Source organism: Lutra lutra, chromosome 5, assembly GCF_902655055.1.
Source record: "Lutra lutra chromosome 5, mLutLut1.2, whole genome shotgun sequence".
Taxonomy (NCBI): Eukaryota; Metazoa; Chordata; class Mammalia; order Carnivora; family Mustelidae; genus Lutra; species Lutra lutra.
This window is the reverse complement of record NC_062282.1, coordinates 75315718-75331171: the sequence shown is the minus strand read 5'-3', so window position 1 is coordinate 75331171 and position 15454 is coordinate 75315718. Positions and strand designations below refer to the sequence as shown.

Genomic DNA, 15454 nt, shown 5'->3' with positions numbered 1-15454 from the left:
ACACGCTCACTTTTAATTGGTTAAGCTTTGAAAAGGAAGAAATTTCTGAAACAGTCCACAAGGAACACAGCAGGGCTACCTGTCCAGAGGCGGGGGAGGGGAGAGTGGAAGAGAAGGGGGGTGGGGGAATGGAGGGAATTGGGAGGGGAAGGGAGGGGCAGAATGCCTTTCTCCTTAGGCCTTTTCAAGCTTTCTAAATCTTATTATTGTTTCACTTCTTATAAGATAAAATAAATAAGCTAAGGATTAATAAAATGCACTAACCTATTTTGAATTGACTCAACAGTTGCAATCCTAGGATAGATCTAGGCAGAAGTATGGTTTTACATAGGTGCTCATTAAAGGAAAAAACGTGTAAATAGCCCATTGATTTCAGAGGGTTCTAATAAACTCTGACGGAGACTCGAGAACACTGCATCTACAATGAGGAAAAACTTGTTTGTGCTGATATCGCACAATCTCTATGACATCGTTAAGTGGGAAAAAATGCAAGTTGTGGAAAAGCACACCTAGGAAAATCTTATTTACATAACAATACGAATGTGCATGTACAGAAAGAAAAAGCAGAGAAAGGCAGGGAAAAGCTACCACACCATTGATGGGTTGACCCTGGGCATCCTCTGGGGAAGGGAGTTAAAGGAGAGAGCTTTGGAAGGGGGCTGCCACACCTTTGTACTTGGATCTTTTATAAGAAACAAGCACTAGCGTATTCCTCAACAAGAAGAAATTAAAGACTTCCCAGAATTGGTTTGCAGGGCTGTGGAAACAGAGCAGCACAGACTGGGTTTTCCCCCACAGTTCTGGAGTCTGGACGTCCCAGATCAGGGTGCTGGCAGAGCTGGTTTCTTCTGGGTGTTTCTCCTCGGCTGGCAGATGGCTGCCTTCTCATGGTATCCTCCTATGGTCTTTGCTCCCTGTGAGTGGGTCCCTGATATCTCTTCTGCTCAGTATAAGTTCATCCTTGATGTCAGATCAGGGCCCACTCCAGCAATGTTGTTTAACGTTACTTACCTCTTTAAAGGCCCTATTTCCAAACACAGTCACATTCTAAGGTGCTGGGGTTTAGGGCTTCAACATATGAATTTTAGGGGACACATTTGGTTCATAACACACACCTCCCCAAAAAAACAACATGAGCCAAGGCAGGAGGGGTGAAATAATGTAGTATTCTTGGCCTGTAAGAAGGAAAAGCACCAGGAAAAGCAGCAAGAGGTGAAAGGGAGAGGTGAGTCAGCACGAAGCCTGAGCCTTGTCCCTACTCTCCCCCTTCCCCCCAAAGGAAAATGCAGCACTCTGTCCACAAATGAGCATATGTTTGCATGGTGTACATATTTACTCACTTATGTGGGTGAGCTGTTGCCAACCAGCCCTTCCTGCCCTTCTGGGTCTCAGTTTCCCCAAATGTAAGAGAAACCAGATGGTGCCTGGATAGTATGCAGGTCTCCATACCACTCACCCAGGGTGCAGCCCCATTCTAACAAGCACATTGTGCTTTGGTCCAAATGAACGTGGCATGGAAACCATGGGATTAGTGTGGAGAGATGCCCACTAGTTTGGGGAAGGATTAGGCATGGCCATGACGTCACGTGTGCTTGTGAGGTCAAGCTACCCCAGCATGGCCTTGTGCCACGAGATGGAGAGCGCACACTGCAGCCCACACCTCCTCTCAGGGCTCTGGGCTTCTCCTCAAGGGAGAGCACGTGTTCCCTCCCATCTCACCAACAATGCATGTGCAAGGATCCTGAGAAGCGGAACAAGGCTACTAGACCGTGCCAGGTACCCCGGCTCACGCTGAACTTCAATGAAGTACACTTTGTGAAATCTTCTGAGAGAACACTCATTTCTTCAGTCAACAGATCTAGAGGACCTACTCTCCAAATCCAGGGACCCACCTGCCTCTACAAGGGCCATACCCCCTTCTTGGGGGAGAGAGGCCTCCTCCACCTGAGCTGCCCTGCCCATGTGCTCCCTGTCCTCTCGCGTCCTTGGGAGCTGCCACCGCACATCATCCCTGCTCCACCCCTAGCTTCACCCTTCCTGTCAGCATTTAAATGAGATGCTGGATCTTTAAAAAAAAAAAAAAAAAAAAGTAACTAAAAAAATCCTCCCTTGATCCCGCTTTCCAGATCTTTCCCTCCTGCTCTTTTGTGCCAACTTTCTCAGAAAAGCTGTTTACACTTCTCACTGCCTCTTCTACTCATTACCTCCCACTCTTCCCCGCTCTCACCCCACCCACACTTGACCTGGTAGAGAACTACTCACCCCGGGGAGCTCAGCTCCAACACCAGCCATCAGGCAGCCTCCTCGGCCCTGCAGGCCAGGTCAGGAGCTCCACACCCAGAGGACCCCGTAGCCATTAGCTCAATTCCAGATGAAAGACGAGGCGATGAACAGTTTGCCATATTTGTGCCATGGGCCAGGCCGCATGCTCCACGAGTCCACAGTCAACCCTGTGCCTACCCCCAGCCCAGGCCAATCAGAGAGTAGGTACTAAACACATGTCTGCTGAGTGACTACAGGTTGAACTCCAGCCACTGTGTTAAGTTATGGAGATGAAAATAATATTTACTGAGGGCCTACTAATGTCTGACACTAAGTGAACTCATGTCATTCTCATCATATGACCTATGCTAGTGTCTCTGAGGATCGGAACCCACCCCCTGCTAGAGCACAGACTCGGTGCCAATCTCAAGGCTACGAGAGGGAGGCGGCATTGTCTCCATCTCCCGGTGAGCGAGCCCAAAGCCCTTGCTGAAGTCAGGCAGCTAGTAAGGGGTCATGAGCCCAGGTCTGTCTGACGTCCAGCCCCATGCCTCTTTGCTGCTCTCAAACCACCCCACTAGGATAGAAGCCTGAAGAGCCCACCTATAAAAGCCACACACACCTGCTACCTCTTAGGGGGCACGGATACCATGTCAGAAGTAATGGATGTGGGGTTTAAATCTCACACTGCTACGAAGGAAAAGAGCATGGCTGGACTGGCTGGGGCTCACTACAGTCAGGTCTGTTTCTCTCAAATGAAACATGCAGAATCCCTTCACGTCCCCTGTGGCAGCACTCCGACCAATCAGAAATACGCTTGCTAATTAGAAATATGCAGCGATAAGATATACCACGGGAGCTGCTCGCCACGTGTACCTGCTAAGTATGTGACATGTGTCAGGTCCACATGGGAACGTGCTGTAAGCATACAATACACACCGATTTCAGAGACTCCGTAGGGAAAAAAATGTGAGTTATCTCATTAAGAATTTTTATAATGATGACACACTGAAACGATTCACATTTTGGATCTTCTGCATTAAAAAAAATAGATATCACTGAGATTAATTTCACCTGTTCTGTGGGGCACCTGGCTGGCTCCATCAGGAGGGCTGTGAGACTCTTGATCTCAGGGCTGTGAGTTTGAGCCCCACGTTGGGTGGAGACATTACTTCAAGTAAATAAATAACACTTTAAAATAATGTAAGCTTTGATGAATCACTAACTTCTACACCTGAAACCGTTACCCTATGCATTCGCTCACTAGAATTTAAATAAAAACCTGAAAAGGAAAAAAAAAAAAAAAAACCACGCCCTTGTTCCGTTTTCCCTTTTATACTGTGGTTCCTAGAAAATTTAAATTTACTTACGTGATTCACCTTTGTGGTTTACTTGCTATTTCTACTGGGCAGCACTGCTCTGGAACATGAATCCCTTGATGCCGTGGTGGTGATTCGTGAACCGGCAGAGCTCTCGATGGCTGATGGGATTAAGTTCCAGTGAGCAGAGTTCTCGGGCTTGCGGCCGGCCCGTGGAGAAATGTTTGTGAAAATACCCAGCGGGGAGTCAGGGAGGAGGAACAGGCTGAGGTTTTCCAAGAAATGAATCCCGCGGAGTCAGGCAGAGATCTCAGGGAGGGCTAATTTCATATGGTCTGAGCAAGAGAAACTCCTCATCCGGGGCCATAGTGAACAGCAAATAACATCCATAGCCCCTCAACTGGTCACGTTTCCAAGTCTGCCTGCATCCCGGCCCCTCACACCGAACTCTGCTGTTCAACTGTGGCCTTTGATGGTGTGTTTGTTTCCCTTTGTCCCACAGGAGGATGCAGATGTGGAGTGGAAATTTGCCCGAGCAAAGCTCTGGCTGTCTTACTTTGATGAAGGAAGAACTCTTCCTGCTCCTTTCAATCTAGTGCCAAGTCCTAAATCATTTTATTATCTCATAATGAGAATCAAGATGTGCCTCATCAAACTCTGTAAATCCAAGGCCAAAAGCTGTGAAAATGACCTTGAAATGGGCATGCTGAATTCCAAATTCAGGGTAGGTGGCGTGGGGCTTATGGGACCAGAGAAGACAGTGGGAGGGGGAGGGGGATGTGCTTGATTCAGAGGGTGCCGCTGATTCGAGGGAGGTCAGCATGGGGCCCCCACTTTTCAGAATCTGCGGGCACATCAGTGTAAGCTGCAGCCCCAGCAGAGGCAGCCTGGGGTAGCTGCCCTTCTCCCCACAGATCCCTGCAGGGGTGGCCCTACTGGGGGCTGAGCCACACCCCCATGGAGGCAACCACTTTGTGGGCCCCCACAGAGGAATGGCTCTTCCCAGAAAGTGCCTGGAGAATGATCTCTGGGAAGAAAGTTTCCCTTGCCCATCATCTCCCGCTCCCGAAGACTGTCAAGGTTTAGTAGCATATGAGAATCTCTGAGGCCCCTGGAAGAAAGATACCCCCTATGAACTATAACTCAGGGCTTCCCAAAGTGGACCAAACTATATTCTATAACCTGTAGTCATCCCACAGAACTAAGGTCCTAAGAACGGTGTTCTAAGAAGCCTAGCAGCAGTGGGTATATAAGCTTCGTGCAGGGCCTCTTTTCAGGGGCAGTCTCATCTGTGCTGTTCACAGATGGCTGTCATATGTGTTGTATGAACGTGTGTGTGTGTGTGTGTGTGTGTGTGTGTGTGTGTAGTATTTATTATGTATTTGGGTGGGTTTTTTGTTTTGTTTTGTTTTGTTTTTGTTTTTTCCAGAAGACTCGCTACCAGGCTGGGATGAGGAATTCTGAAAACCTGACAGCAAATAACAGTTTCAGCAAGCCCACCCGATATCAGGTAACAACCACCCCTTCCCCAGGCATGGGCAGAAGGGGGCGCTCTCCAGACATGGACTTAGTAACTGGGCTGTGTCGGCCCCCCAGCCCACAGCTCCATTCCTTCCTTCATTCCACAAACATGCACTGAGTGCAAAGGATAGACCAGGCACCGCTACTCCCTGGGGATGGAGACGGGTTCCTGTCGCAGCAGCACGTCCAGGCCGGTGAGGCATGGAGACAAGGAACAAGGAACACACACGTAAATATGTAACCTCAAATTGATAAAGGGAGAAAGAAGGAAACAACAGGGGGCAAACAATGGAGAACAGGAGGGAGTCCCTGCTTAGGTGCGGTATCAGAGGAAGCCACTTCAAGGACAGGACACTTAGCTAAAACCTCAAAGAAGGAGGTAGCCTTGTGGGGCCTCCCAGGGACGGAAAGGGCATCCACAAAAGCGGGAGGGGAGAAGCCTGGCAGGGGACAGTCATCCAGGTGTAAGAGAGCGAGACGTAGACTGGGTTGTGAGTAGGGTGAGGGAGAAAAGCAGACAGACTCAATATACATTCCGGACAGACAGGCAATGGGGCGTGATGCTCCTCTGCAGGGACGGGGTGCCCAGCATGACTCCCAGGTGTCTGTCTGAGGCGACCAGGTGGACGTGGGTGTCTTCACGGAGCCCCTGACCTAAGATGCCAGCCTGCCAAAGTCAGTTCTTATACATAAACCTTAGAAGACTTTTTATGCTTACGGTCCTTTGCGTGGCTTTTGGAAATTAGTGCCACACCTCTCTATCCATTTGAATCAGCCCATGAGCCAGTGATAAATGGCAACTTCAGGTTATTGATTATAAAAGCACAGGCCATTCGTTTCCTGCCTTCCCATTCTCGATGATCAGCAGTTCTGTCCATGCTGATCAGTGCTTATCAGAGGTGAACTGGAAGCTGTCCTGAGCATGGCCCCTACTGCCGCCGTCCCAGACGGAGCAATGAGACCTAGCATCTTCCAGGCGTAGGTCCCTAAAGGTATCTCCACCCATATTTCAGAAGCCAGCTATGCAGGTAGGAGCATTTAAGCGCACAATTAAGAAAAGGTTCATCCCTCAAAGTACTTAGAGTTTGATGAGAGGACACAGGCTAAAAACTAGAAACGGGCAAATCTTGTATTTAATCGTGTGCAAAATTGGGCCTGACCAGTTTGATCTGCTTTGAGTTATGTTACAGCACAAATCCTTCCGTCAATGGAGAGATTTTTATTGCTCAGCTTCTCAGAGAAAAGCATAGATTATCTGTGTCGTGAAAGAGATAGAAAGCCCTCATGGGTTAGGGTCAAGTCTCTGATGGGTTTCAAGAAGAATCAGCTGCAGAGATAAAGGAAGACTGATGATGTGGTGAATGTCCTTTGCCCAGAATGAATCCTTTATGAACAAGACTGTTTTCTAAAGCAGCCTCGGGGTGATCCCATTTCTGTCTTCCCTCACCACCGGCTGAGTCCCTGCTGCCATCAACGTCCCCAAAAGCTTCCCACAGTGATTACAGAGATTGGGTGGTATTGGGCTTCGGGCTACTGATGACCTTGGGCAGCCTGCTCACCCCATATTTTGTGATTCCACCAAGAAAAGCCCCTGGGCTATTTATTCAAACAGTTGTCACAGAAAAGAAGGAAGGAAACAGGGCCAGTATGCATAAGAGGGGAAGGATTGAGAGGGAGCAAAGAAGCCAGAGCCCTTTTTGCATTTGCCCATATGCCCTGGCTCAGCCCTGCAAGGTGAAGTCTGGGTGTCTTCCTGAGCCATCATCTGCTCAGAAAGGAGTGAAATAAGAGATGGTATGAAGGATGGCGGGGTGCAGCCTAGACACTAGCCCAGGTGTGATCTCACCCAACGCCAGAGGGAGAGGCAGTAGCTTTAACCCCATTAAATAGAGAGAAAACTGGGGCTCAGTGGTAAAGGTCCACAGCTGGTTGAACTCTCTCTGACTCACAACAATAGTCCTCTCTTACTACATCACCTTTCCTGGGCACCCAAGCCTTGCGGAGAACCTGTCCTGCCTGCCTGAGAACATCTGAGCCTGTAGAACATGAGGGGAGGGGGCGAGGTATAGAAGCAGCTTCTAGAATGAAGGACTGGGGCAAGGGTCTGGCAAAGCCTCTTGTTTTCTTGGGCCCACTGGCAGCCTTCCAAGTTGCACTACTTTCTTCCCAAAGCAACTTCCAAATGTACAGAAGGAGCCTGGCACACTTCCTCTTCCTTACGCGCCCGGCCGCACCCAGAGCCGTCACCTCCCTGAGGACGGATGGCTGGATGCACGTCCCTTACACTGTCAGCATTCTGAGAAATGCTGTAGCATCCCAGTGTCGTCCACATGCATGGAGTTTTTAAGCTCGTTGCCTTTGTGTCTCTTCAGTAGATCTGTTTGGTTTTTCAAACTCAGTGCGTGGGGTGTTTCAGCTTGTCCATGCTTTGCCTTCTGGGGGTGCTCTGGTGTAAGGGAAGGCCGTTTCCTCAGACCAGAGGCTCTCTGTGCTTTGCTTTAACTTAGGCTGTGAGGGGTCTGATGGCTATTTTTATAAAACCGACCCCTTACTTTTGCAATGTTGTGGGGGGTTGTTTGATTTTTTTTTTCCCAATCTGGGTTCAGGTGAAACTAAACAGTGAACCAAAACCAAGATACTGATGAAGGGGGTCAAAGGACTCCTATCAAAGCTACCCTGTGACCTGCTCCAGAATCCAAGGTGCCTGTCTGCTGAGGTGCGTGCAGACTCATCCAGTCCCACTCGGAGAGCTGCATTTCCTTCTTAGCAAAGCAAACAAGCTGCACCCCAAATGCACCAGAGAATCCAGACACAGTCTGTTCAGCACACCAGCCCTAGCATCTGGGGTGTAATCCCTTCCCCAAACCCAGTCCTCCTTTTCATGTTCTATGTGGCCTTTTCTGTAGAGACTGAAGCAAACAGGATAGACAACTCGCTAACGGTGATTCCTTCTATTTCTGGTGTCTGATAAACCCTAGTTGAACACATGGCATGTCCTGGGATCCATTTCGTACCCTCCCTTCCAAGCATCCCTCAATTTCTGTTTTCCTGGGGGGCAACACTGTTCCCCCTAGGTTCTGCTTTGTGGACCATCTTCAACAGCCCATCTGTGTCCTCTCTGTTAACATCTTGAGCTCCCCTGGCTGCACAGAGAGATGCTTCTCTTCCATAGAAAGGCTTTCTATGTCTCCCCAGCACCACCAGCATCCCTAGGAATGTGGGCAAGGGAACCATGAGGCTCCTTCCCTGGACCTCACTGTCATGACCATTCCGATCCCTTATGCCTCTCACCCTCATCCCCTCCAGTATTAGTTCTTTGGCCTGAGTGATGTCACTAGCTATGCTCATCTCCAGCACCTGCTAAGGGCAGGAGGGCAAGATCAGTAGAATCGACACCAACGGGGACACATCCACTTGGGGAAAGTTTATTATCATCTTGAAGTGAAAGAATTCTATGAAAGATAGCAAGGGGACATCCCAAACCTATCACAAAGGAACATTCTTTTATCTTAAAGACAGTGAAGGAGGGGGGGGGGGTTTGATGTCCATCTTTTCTGAAAACAGATATCCCCTCTAGCATCTGTGTTAAAGAGAACTTTGGGCAGTTTGGACAGTTTCTAGCCACTTACGCATTTCTGGGGACAAGACTGGCATCTTCTCCTACATACCCCAGGTTGTCTAACACGTACACACTGGAGGGGAACCTGGTGCCCATCAGGACACAGAGTCTCTAAGCGGGTGCTAGGCAGTCACACAACTCTCCTTTAAGACATCTGTCACTCCTGGGAGTGAAGTGGGGGTGGGAGGAAGGGTAACGAGTCCCTGCCTGTCTGCCGTCCTCATGAGGTCCTGCTTATTCCATATTAAGCCCCTATAATCTTGATGCATAGTGAGGGGCTTAATAACAAACATTTGTTCCTCTCCCCTTGGAGCCACAGATGTGCAAACCTTAGCTCAGATGAGGCATGCCAGCCTTCAAGAATGGACCGTGAGCACTCGTGACAGTGACAAGCCAGTGACCTTCTTCCCCAAGGAAGTTTTTTTAAAGTTTTTTTATTGAAATACTCCAAGGGGTAAAACTGAACAAAGCCATCCATCCTCCAAAATCTAGCTGAGGCTTCTGCCTGCATAGAAAACTGTTTTTTTTTAAGAACAAGTAGGTACCTACGAGCGGCCCAAGCCCCTCTGACCAATGGGAACCAGTTCCTATATCCCAACCCCCAAAAGCATCGTGTGTATAACATTTTCCTGAAGGGTGGAAGAAGCCCCAGCTTTGGTTTCCACTTTGGTTACATCTCAGATCTGCCACTTCCTGGCTATGTGACCTTGGATAAGTCACCTCACAACACGAGCCTCGCTGTCCTCATCTGTGAATGGAGATGAACTCCCCACGCTCACCAGGTTTCTGGAAGCATTCATGAGGTCATTTTGTCAAGGAGGCTAAGGGGACCCCAGTCTACAGGAAGTACTCAATATAAGTGTTTTCTTGTTTCTTTTCCACCCTTCCTCCCTCCTCCCAGAGAGCCACTCTACACTAAGGGGACTTATGAGCAGGGTCTCACCTATTCAAGACAAAAGGAGTTTGAGGGGCACACTGTGTATTAGTAATAAATGTACCGTGGACTCTTTTAAAATAAGGGGTTGAGTCATGTTGTGCTACAACACAGGGTAAGATGGTGATCACGGCCATATATCTGTAGAAAGACTTGACTCAGCACCATTGCGGAACAGTGAACTCTCCACTTTCCACCTCCAGCTTATACTGCTACCCCATATATTTAAAGAGTCTTCAACTGATGAATCCAGAAACTAAACAACACTTAATTCTTGAGGTTTTCCTTCAAATGGCAACAGATGTTAACAAGATCCCCTTGACTTGCTTCAGCCCGAAAACTTGCAGAATGTTACCTTCAGGATGAATTCCAGATACCTGGTGGTCTGGGTTTTAGGGGTTTTGGGCTTCTTCCCTGAAAACTGGCTCAGGTCAAAGTTGGTTTTGTGTGGGGTTCAGAGTTCAAAGTGAAAAGAGCATTACTGAGTGCCAGGAAAGGTACCGACTCTTACCACTTGGGTAACTGCCTCAGGGACTAGGAAGGAGAACATCAAGGAGAAATCTAGCAGCGCAGTTTAGCCACTAACACGGCAAGACCCAGGCCTCTCTGACAGAGGGCAGCATGAAGACAACTTGCTGTCTCACAGTTCAGCCAAAATAAGATCATGACTCAGAGCACGGAACCAAGGAGACCAGTACCGGAGGGCAGAGGGGGTTTGGGCAGCAGTGGCCTAGAGGTGACACCGGGCTCCCCCCAGACGGCCTTTGCCGAGTTTGGTTAGAGTCCTGGAGTCACACAGCCTGGAGACACCGGGAGAACCCTCAGAGAACCCTCAGCTGATGACAAGAATGGGCTCAATCCGTCTCTTTTCCATCCAGCCATCCACTTCCCTTGGCTTACAAAAAGCTTTTCCTGAGCCCACATAGTTGGAGAAAACTCGGTAACCTGCCTGACCACACACAGCACAGCCAGGGACAGAATTCATGTCCCTCCCATCTAGAAAATGCTGCCTCTGTCCCCTGAGTCCCCAGGTGTGAGCAGGCGACAGGAAGGGGTCAGCAAGGAGCAGGGAATCCCTCCCTCTTTGCCAGCTGCTCAGCCCTGGTGAGATTCCGACATCTCAGCTATCCAAGTATTTCTGAATCCTGTGACTGCCCAGGAACCTTCCAACGACCAGCTGGCAAAATCCAAAGTTCACCTCCTGCTGTCTTTCTCGCACTTGGCTCTATTCTTGGTGTCTCTTAAGTGTTTACTCCTACCTCCTCATTTGCTTCAAGAGCCTGTATCTGCATAATACACGGAAGCCACAGGCCCAGCCCTTCCCCTCCAGCACGACAGGCATGCAGGCTTTCAGGGAAGTGGGATCCTGGCAAAACCTCCTGAGGTCCCCCCATAACTGTTTCTGCCTCTGGTAGGAATTTTCCAAGGTAGAGTGGACTTATCCAGCCTGGTCCTGACTCTGTGCTAAGCCCCAAGGAGAGGCCTTGACCAGCCAAGGTGACAAAAAATGTCCGGGTGGAGTCAGGCATAGGGCCCTCAAGCAGCCCTCACTCTCCCTGGTTTGGCCTCTCCCCCTTGAGTGTCCTGGTCTCACGTCCCCGGGGCAGGGTCACTCTAGGGGAGTATTAAACAGACACAGGCCCAGGTCCCACAACAGGAGAAGCACCCTGAGAAGAGAGGCACCAGGCACGGGGGCACCCCCAGCCACTAACCAGGCGCTCCGCGGGAGTGGGGTGGGCATACATACACCATGCGGGCTCCTGCTACTGTCTTTGGCCAGGCATGTCTGACCCTTTCCTTGCGTTCCCATTTCAGAAAATCATGAAGCGGCTCATAAAGAGATATGTCCTGAAAGCCCAGGTGGATAGAGAAAGTGACGAAGTCAATGAAGGTGAGCTAGGGGTTCCTTTCATGCGGACAGGCAGTGGGCTCCGGGGTTACCAAGCCGTGTTCCTATCCTGAGGCCCTGGGGGCACTCGCTTCCCTTGCTGGTTCGGTTGTGGGCAGAAGGAGGTGTCATGTGGCTGTGGGGGTGGGCTCCTGTCCCCTCGCTGACTGTGGGCTGGGGCCACCACCACCTTCCCCCTGGCTACCTACAGCTGCTTCATCTCAGAGCCAGCACCCCGGCCCTGAACCCTTCTCCAGCTGCCACGGTCCTTCCTGTTCTGTCCTCATGTCCCTCTGACCCTCTCATGCCTTCCTCTTCTGCTTGTAAAGACTCACAATTAGACTGGATAATCCAAAATCATCTCCCTGTTCAAAACCGGCTGATGCGCAACCTTCATTCCATTTGTGCCACTGGTTCCCTGTTGCCAAGTGACATGACCATACTCAGACCAGACCCCAGGGATCAGGACCTGGTCATCTCTTTGGGGGCCGGGGGCTGGTAATACTCCTGCCTAGCCCAGCAATGGCTGCCTCGATTCCCCCATTGTGTCCCACGGGTGCAGGGCGACCCAAAATTCCTCATTCCGTGGGTACACATACAGAGAGCCGGAGGCAGACTGGACCCCTCTTTCAGATCCTGCCACCATCCTGTCTTCCTTCTAGGCTGTCAGATACCTGACAGCCTGCAATGTTTCTGGAAGCATTCCCTACCTCAGAGTCATGTGCTAAAAATGCCCATCCCAGACGGCACCCAGGACCAAGGTGTCAACATCTGTGGGGTGGCACCTGGAGGCTGGGCATTTTGATAAAAGCCCCAGGTCATTCTGATGCACACTGAGGTTTGCAGACGACATCATTTTCACCACCTGGGTGATTTTCCAGGCCATTTTAAGCAATTACTCTTAAGCGAAAAGCAAATTACCTTACACCAGGTCATTAATCTTCATGAGACACACAGGACAAATATTTGCTACCTGGAAACAGCTTTCTCCATGAACGAAGGCACTCAGTGTCCCTCTCCTCCATGAACGAAGGCAGTCAGTGTCCCCCTTGCTCAGGCCACAGGGACCTACTGGAAGAGCCTGGTCACTTAGTGACCCTCTGCTTCCTACTGGAGGTTCCAGGAGGAGCCTGATCCAGAAGATCCCCAGCGGCAGAACTCACTCCTGGGTGGACACTGTCCCGGGGCTGAGCGGCAGCCATCTAGCTGCCCCTGTTGTGGGGTCTGGAACGTTAACACCACCAGGTGGCCTGACAGTCACCTCGAGCAGTGCGTCCTTGTGATCGTCAGGAATGTAGCTCATCACAGATGGTGGGGTTGCCAGGGGTCATTATACCATGCAACCAGGGTGCAGAAAAGCACCCCACAAAAAGGAAACAGAGGATGTATGTGTTTGTCCAAACTGGCCAGCTAGTAGCTTTAAGATCTTTGAATTTTCTGTCCACAACACATATGGAAAAAAGAGATAGGATAACGTGCTCCCAGGCATCGAACTCCCATTTGAGGGCAAGTCCGGTATCTATGATATCAGAAAAGAAAGTTTTTGAGTCCTCTTTGTAGCTCATGAAAAGATGGGTACTGCCGAGGCCCAGGTGGATTTGACCCATGTGGTTCATGGTAGAAACCAGGGCAAGTTCCCTTCTGGAGGCTCCTTGCTAGGGAAGGAGGCAGTGGCCTCGGCGACACAGCATGGGACAGGTGGTCGGGGTGGACCCCTGCTCCCATCAGGCTGCTGTGTGCCCCGTGCCCAGCTCATCCCTTCCCACTTGGGAGTTTCTCGTCTGCAGACGACGATCCCAGAACACACCAGGGAGCGTCATGAGGACTGTTCCAGTTAGTGACGGTGTTGCCCGGAGTCTTGAAATCTGCCTTTAGTGGCTCCGAGGCCAACATTCTACCATGGTACGAGATAGGCGCTAGGAAGGCACAACCCTGCTCCCAACTCCCTGTCTGTCTGAAACCCTTCACAAACAGCCTGACCAGGAATGGGAGGAGGAAGAGGAGGGTTTTAAAGGGATGGATGAGTCCTTCAGGGCTAGGGGTTAGGTCGGACTTAGGTCAAAATACAACCCTCGTCCCTTCACCTCTACCCTCCATGGGCCGGCCCAGTCCCGACACTGTGCTAGAAAGAGGCATGCCCCAAACATATGTGGAAGGAGCCCCTTCTGCTGCTCGTGGTCACCACAAGCTCATCTGTCCTTGCAGGTGAACTGAAGGAAATCAAGCAAGATATCTCCAGCCTGCGCTATGAGCTTCTGGAAGAAAAATCTCAAGCTACTGGGGAGCTGGCAGACCTGATCCAACAGCTCAGCGAGAAATTTGGAAAGAATTTAAACAAAGACCACCTGAGGGGGAACAAGGGCAAAGACATTTAGCAGCCCTCCTCAGCATCTGTGACTTCTACCAGCATTCCCAGGCCAGGATGGGTTTCCTAGCCACCAGGCCTGGCATGGAAGGGGCCCAGCACCCACTCCTCCAGGACACTAAGGGGACCCACTGGCTCCATCTTGAGCAGACAAGCTGACGTGGGCAGCGTCATGGCCTGCCTTGACCCAGAACTGTTGTGAATCTAGGCTGTTGGGTAAGAAAGGCCAGTACAGGAGGAGGGGAGGAAATGTCCCTCTGACATGTGTGAGACCTTTCGTCCAGTCATAGGGAAACGTGTCCCTGTGGTCAGCGCAGGAAGAGGCCTTCTTGGATGCACACATGTGCCCTCCCACAGCACACAGACAGCATCCAACTCTGTGTCCCAGGAAGACAGACCACCTCACCCCATGCACCCCTTCTCACTCCCTCCCTTCCACCCACCCTCATGCCAACAGAACCGGGAGGTGACCTGTGATCTATTCTTAAGTGCCAGACGAGAACACAGACAGCCTAATAGCAAAATAGTTCTATTTGTTTATTAAAAAAAAAAAATTAAAAATGCTAAATCAAAAATTGTACTGTAGGTAGCACTGTTTAGAGAACAACAAAATCCAAATGATGTATTTTTACCTTTATTATGATTATCTTGTATTTACTATTTTTACCTAAAACGCAAAGAAATAAAATTACCTCATGAGAGCCTGGGGAGCCTCTCAGTGTGCTGTCCTCCTGCTGTCCCGTGGCCTGTCTGGAGGTGGCCTCAGAAGCCCACGGGCTCAGAACTTCTCTGGGAAGAGAATGGGGCAGGTGTGGGGTGGGGGGAGGGGGAAGGTACCAACCCTACCTCCCCCCGCCCCAAGATCCTGTAGCCAGGACCCCAACCTTCCAGCCCTCCTCTATCCCCACACCTTCGGAGCCCCACCTCACCAAGGTCAGGGAGGAGGTCCAGAAAAAGACGAGGGAAGCAAAGCATCTCCTCCCACCCACCTCTCCCCTCTCTCCCCTGTAGAAGGGGAACCGGTACTGGAGCTCAAGAAGCAACCTGCGTGTGAGTGAGGAGAGCAGCCACCAGAGGGAGCCCCAGTCCCAAACAACACCCATTCAGAGCAGGTTGGAGAATATGCCATTGGATTCAGGGACAGGCCCCTGGCCCCAAGGGGGCACTTACTAGTAATACCAGCCAGAAGTACCGAGCGAGCACTTGCTGGATACCAGGCACAGTGCTGAAATGTCTGCTGGCACCCATCCACTGAGCCCTCACAGCAATCCTGGGAAGAGAAAGAGGCTCAGGGTCACAAATTCAGAAACCCTGCAGATACCTGGGAGGGCAAAACGTACAAATGGACGGACGGACGGACGGACTGTGTGTGTGTGTGTGTGTGTGTGTGTGTGTGTGTTTTATACATGTGTATGCATGAGAGGGCTTGTGTTTCACCATACACACTGCATGTTCAGAGAGCAAACATTTGTACTTCACGCGGCTCTAAGAGCAGATGAGATGGGGTCATGGATTGTGAAGCTGCTGTTGGCACAGAGGCAGGGGT

The 15454-nt window shown here is 50.5% G+C and overlaps 1 protein-coding gene across 1 annotated transcript in view; it reads left to right on the top strand.

Annotated features, from left to right (window-relative positions):
- TRPC7 (transient receptor potential cation channel subfamily C member 7) overlaps positions 1–13918 on the top strand; it is a 146456-nt gene extending 132538 nt beyond the window's left edge. Inside the window, exons 9-12 of the mRNA XM_047731519.1 lie at positions 4084–4305; positions 5011–5091; positions 11471–11546; positions 13749–13918. Of these exons, the coding sequence (XP_047587475.1) occupies positions 4084–4305; positions 5011–5091; positions 11471–11546; positions 13749–13918 (549 nt within the window). The remainder of the gene's footprint in view (positions 1–4083; positions 4306–5010; positions 5092–11470; positions 11547–13748) is intronic.
- Positions 13919–15454: the final 1536 nt, after the last annotated feature.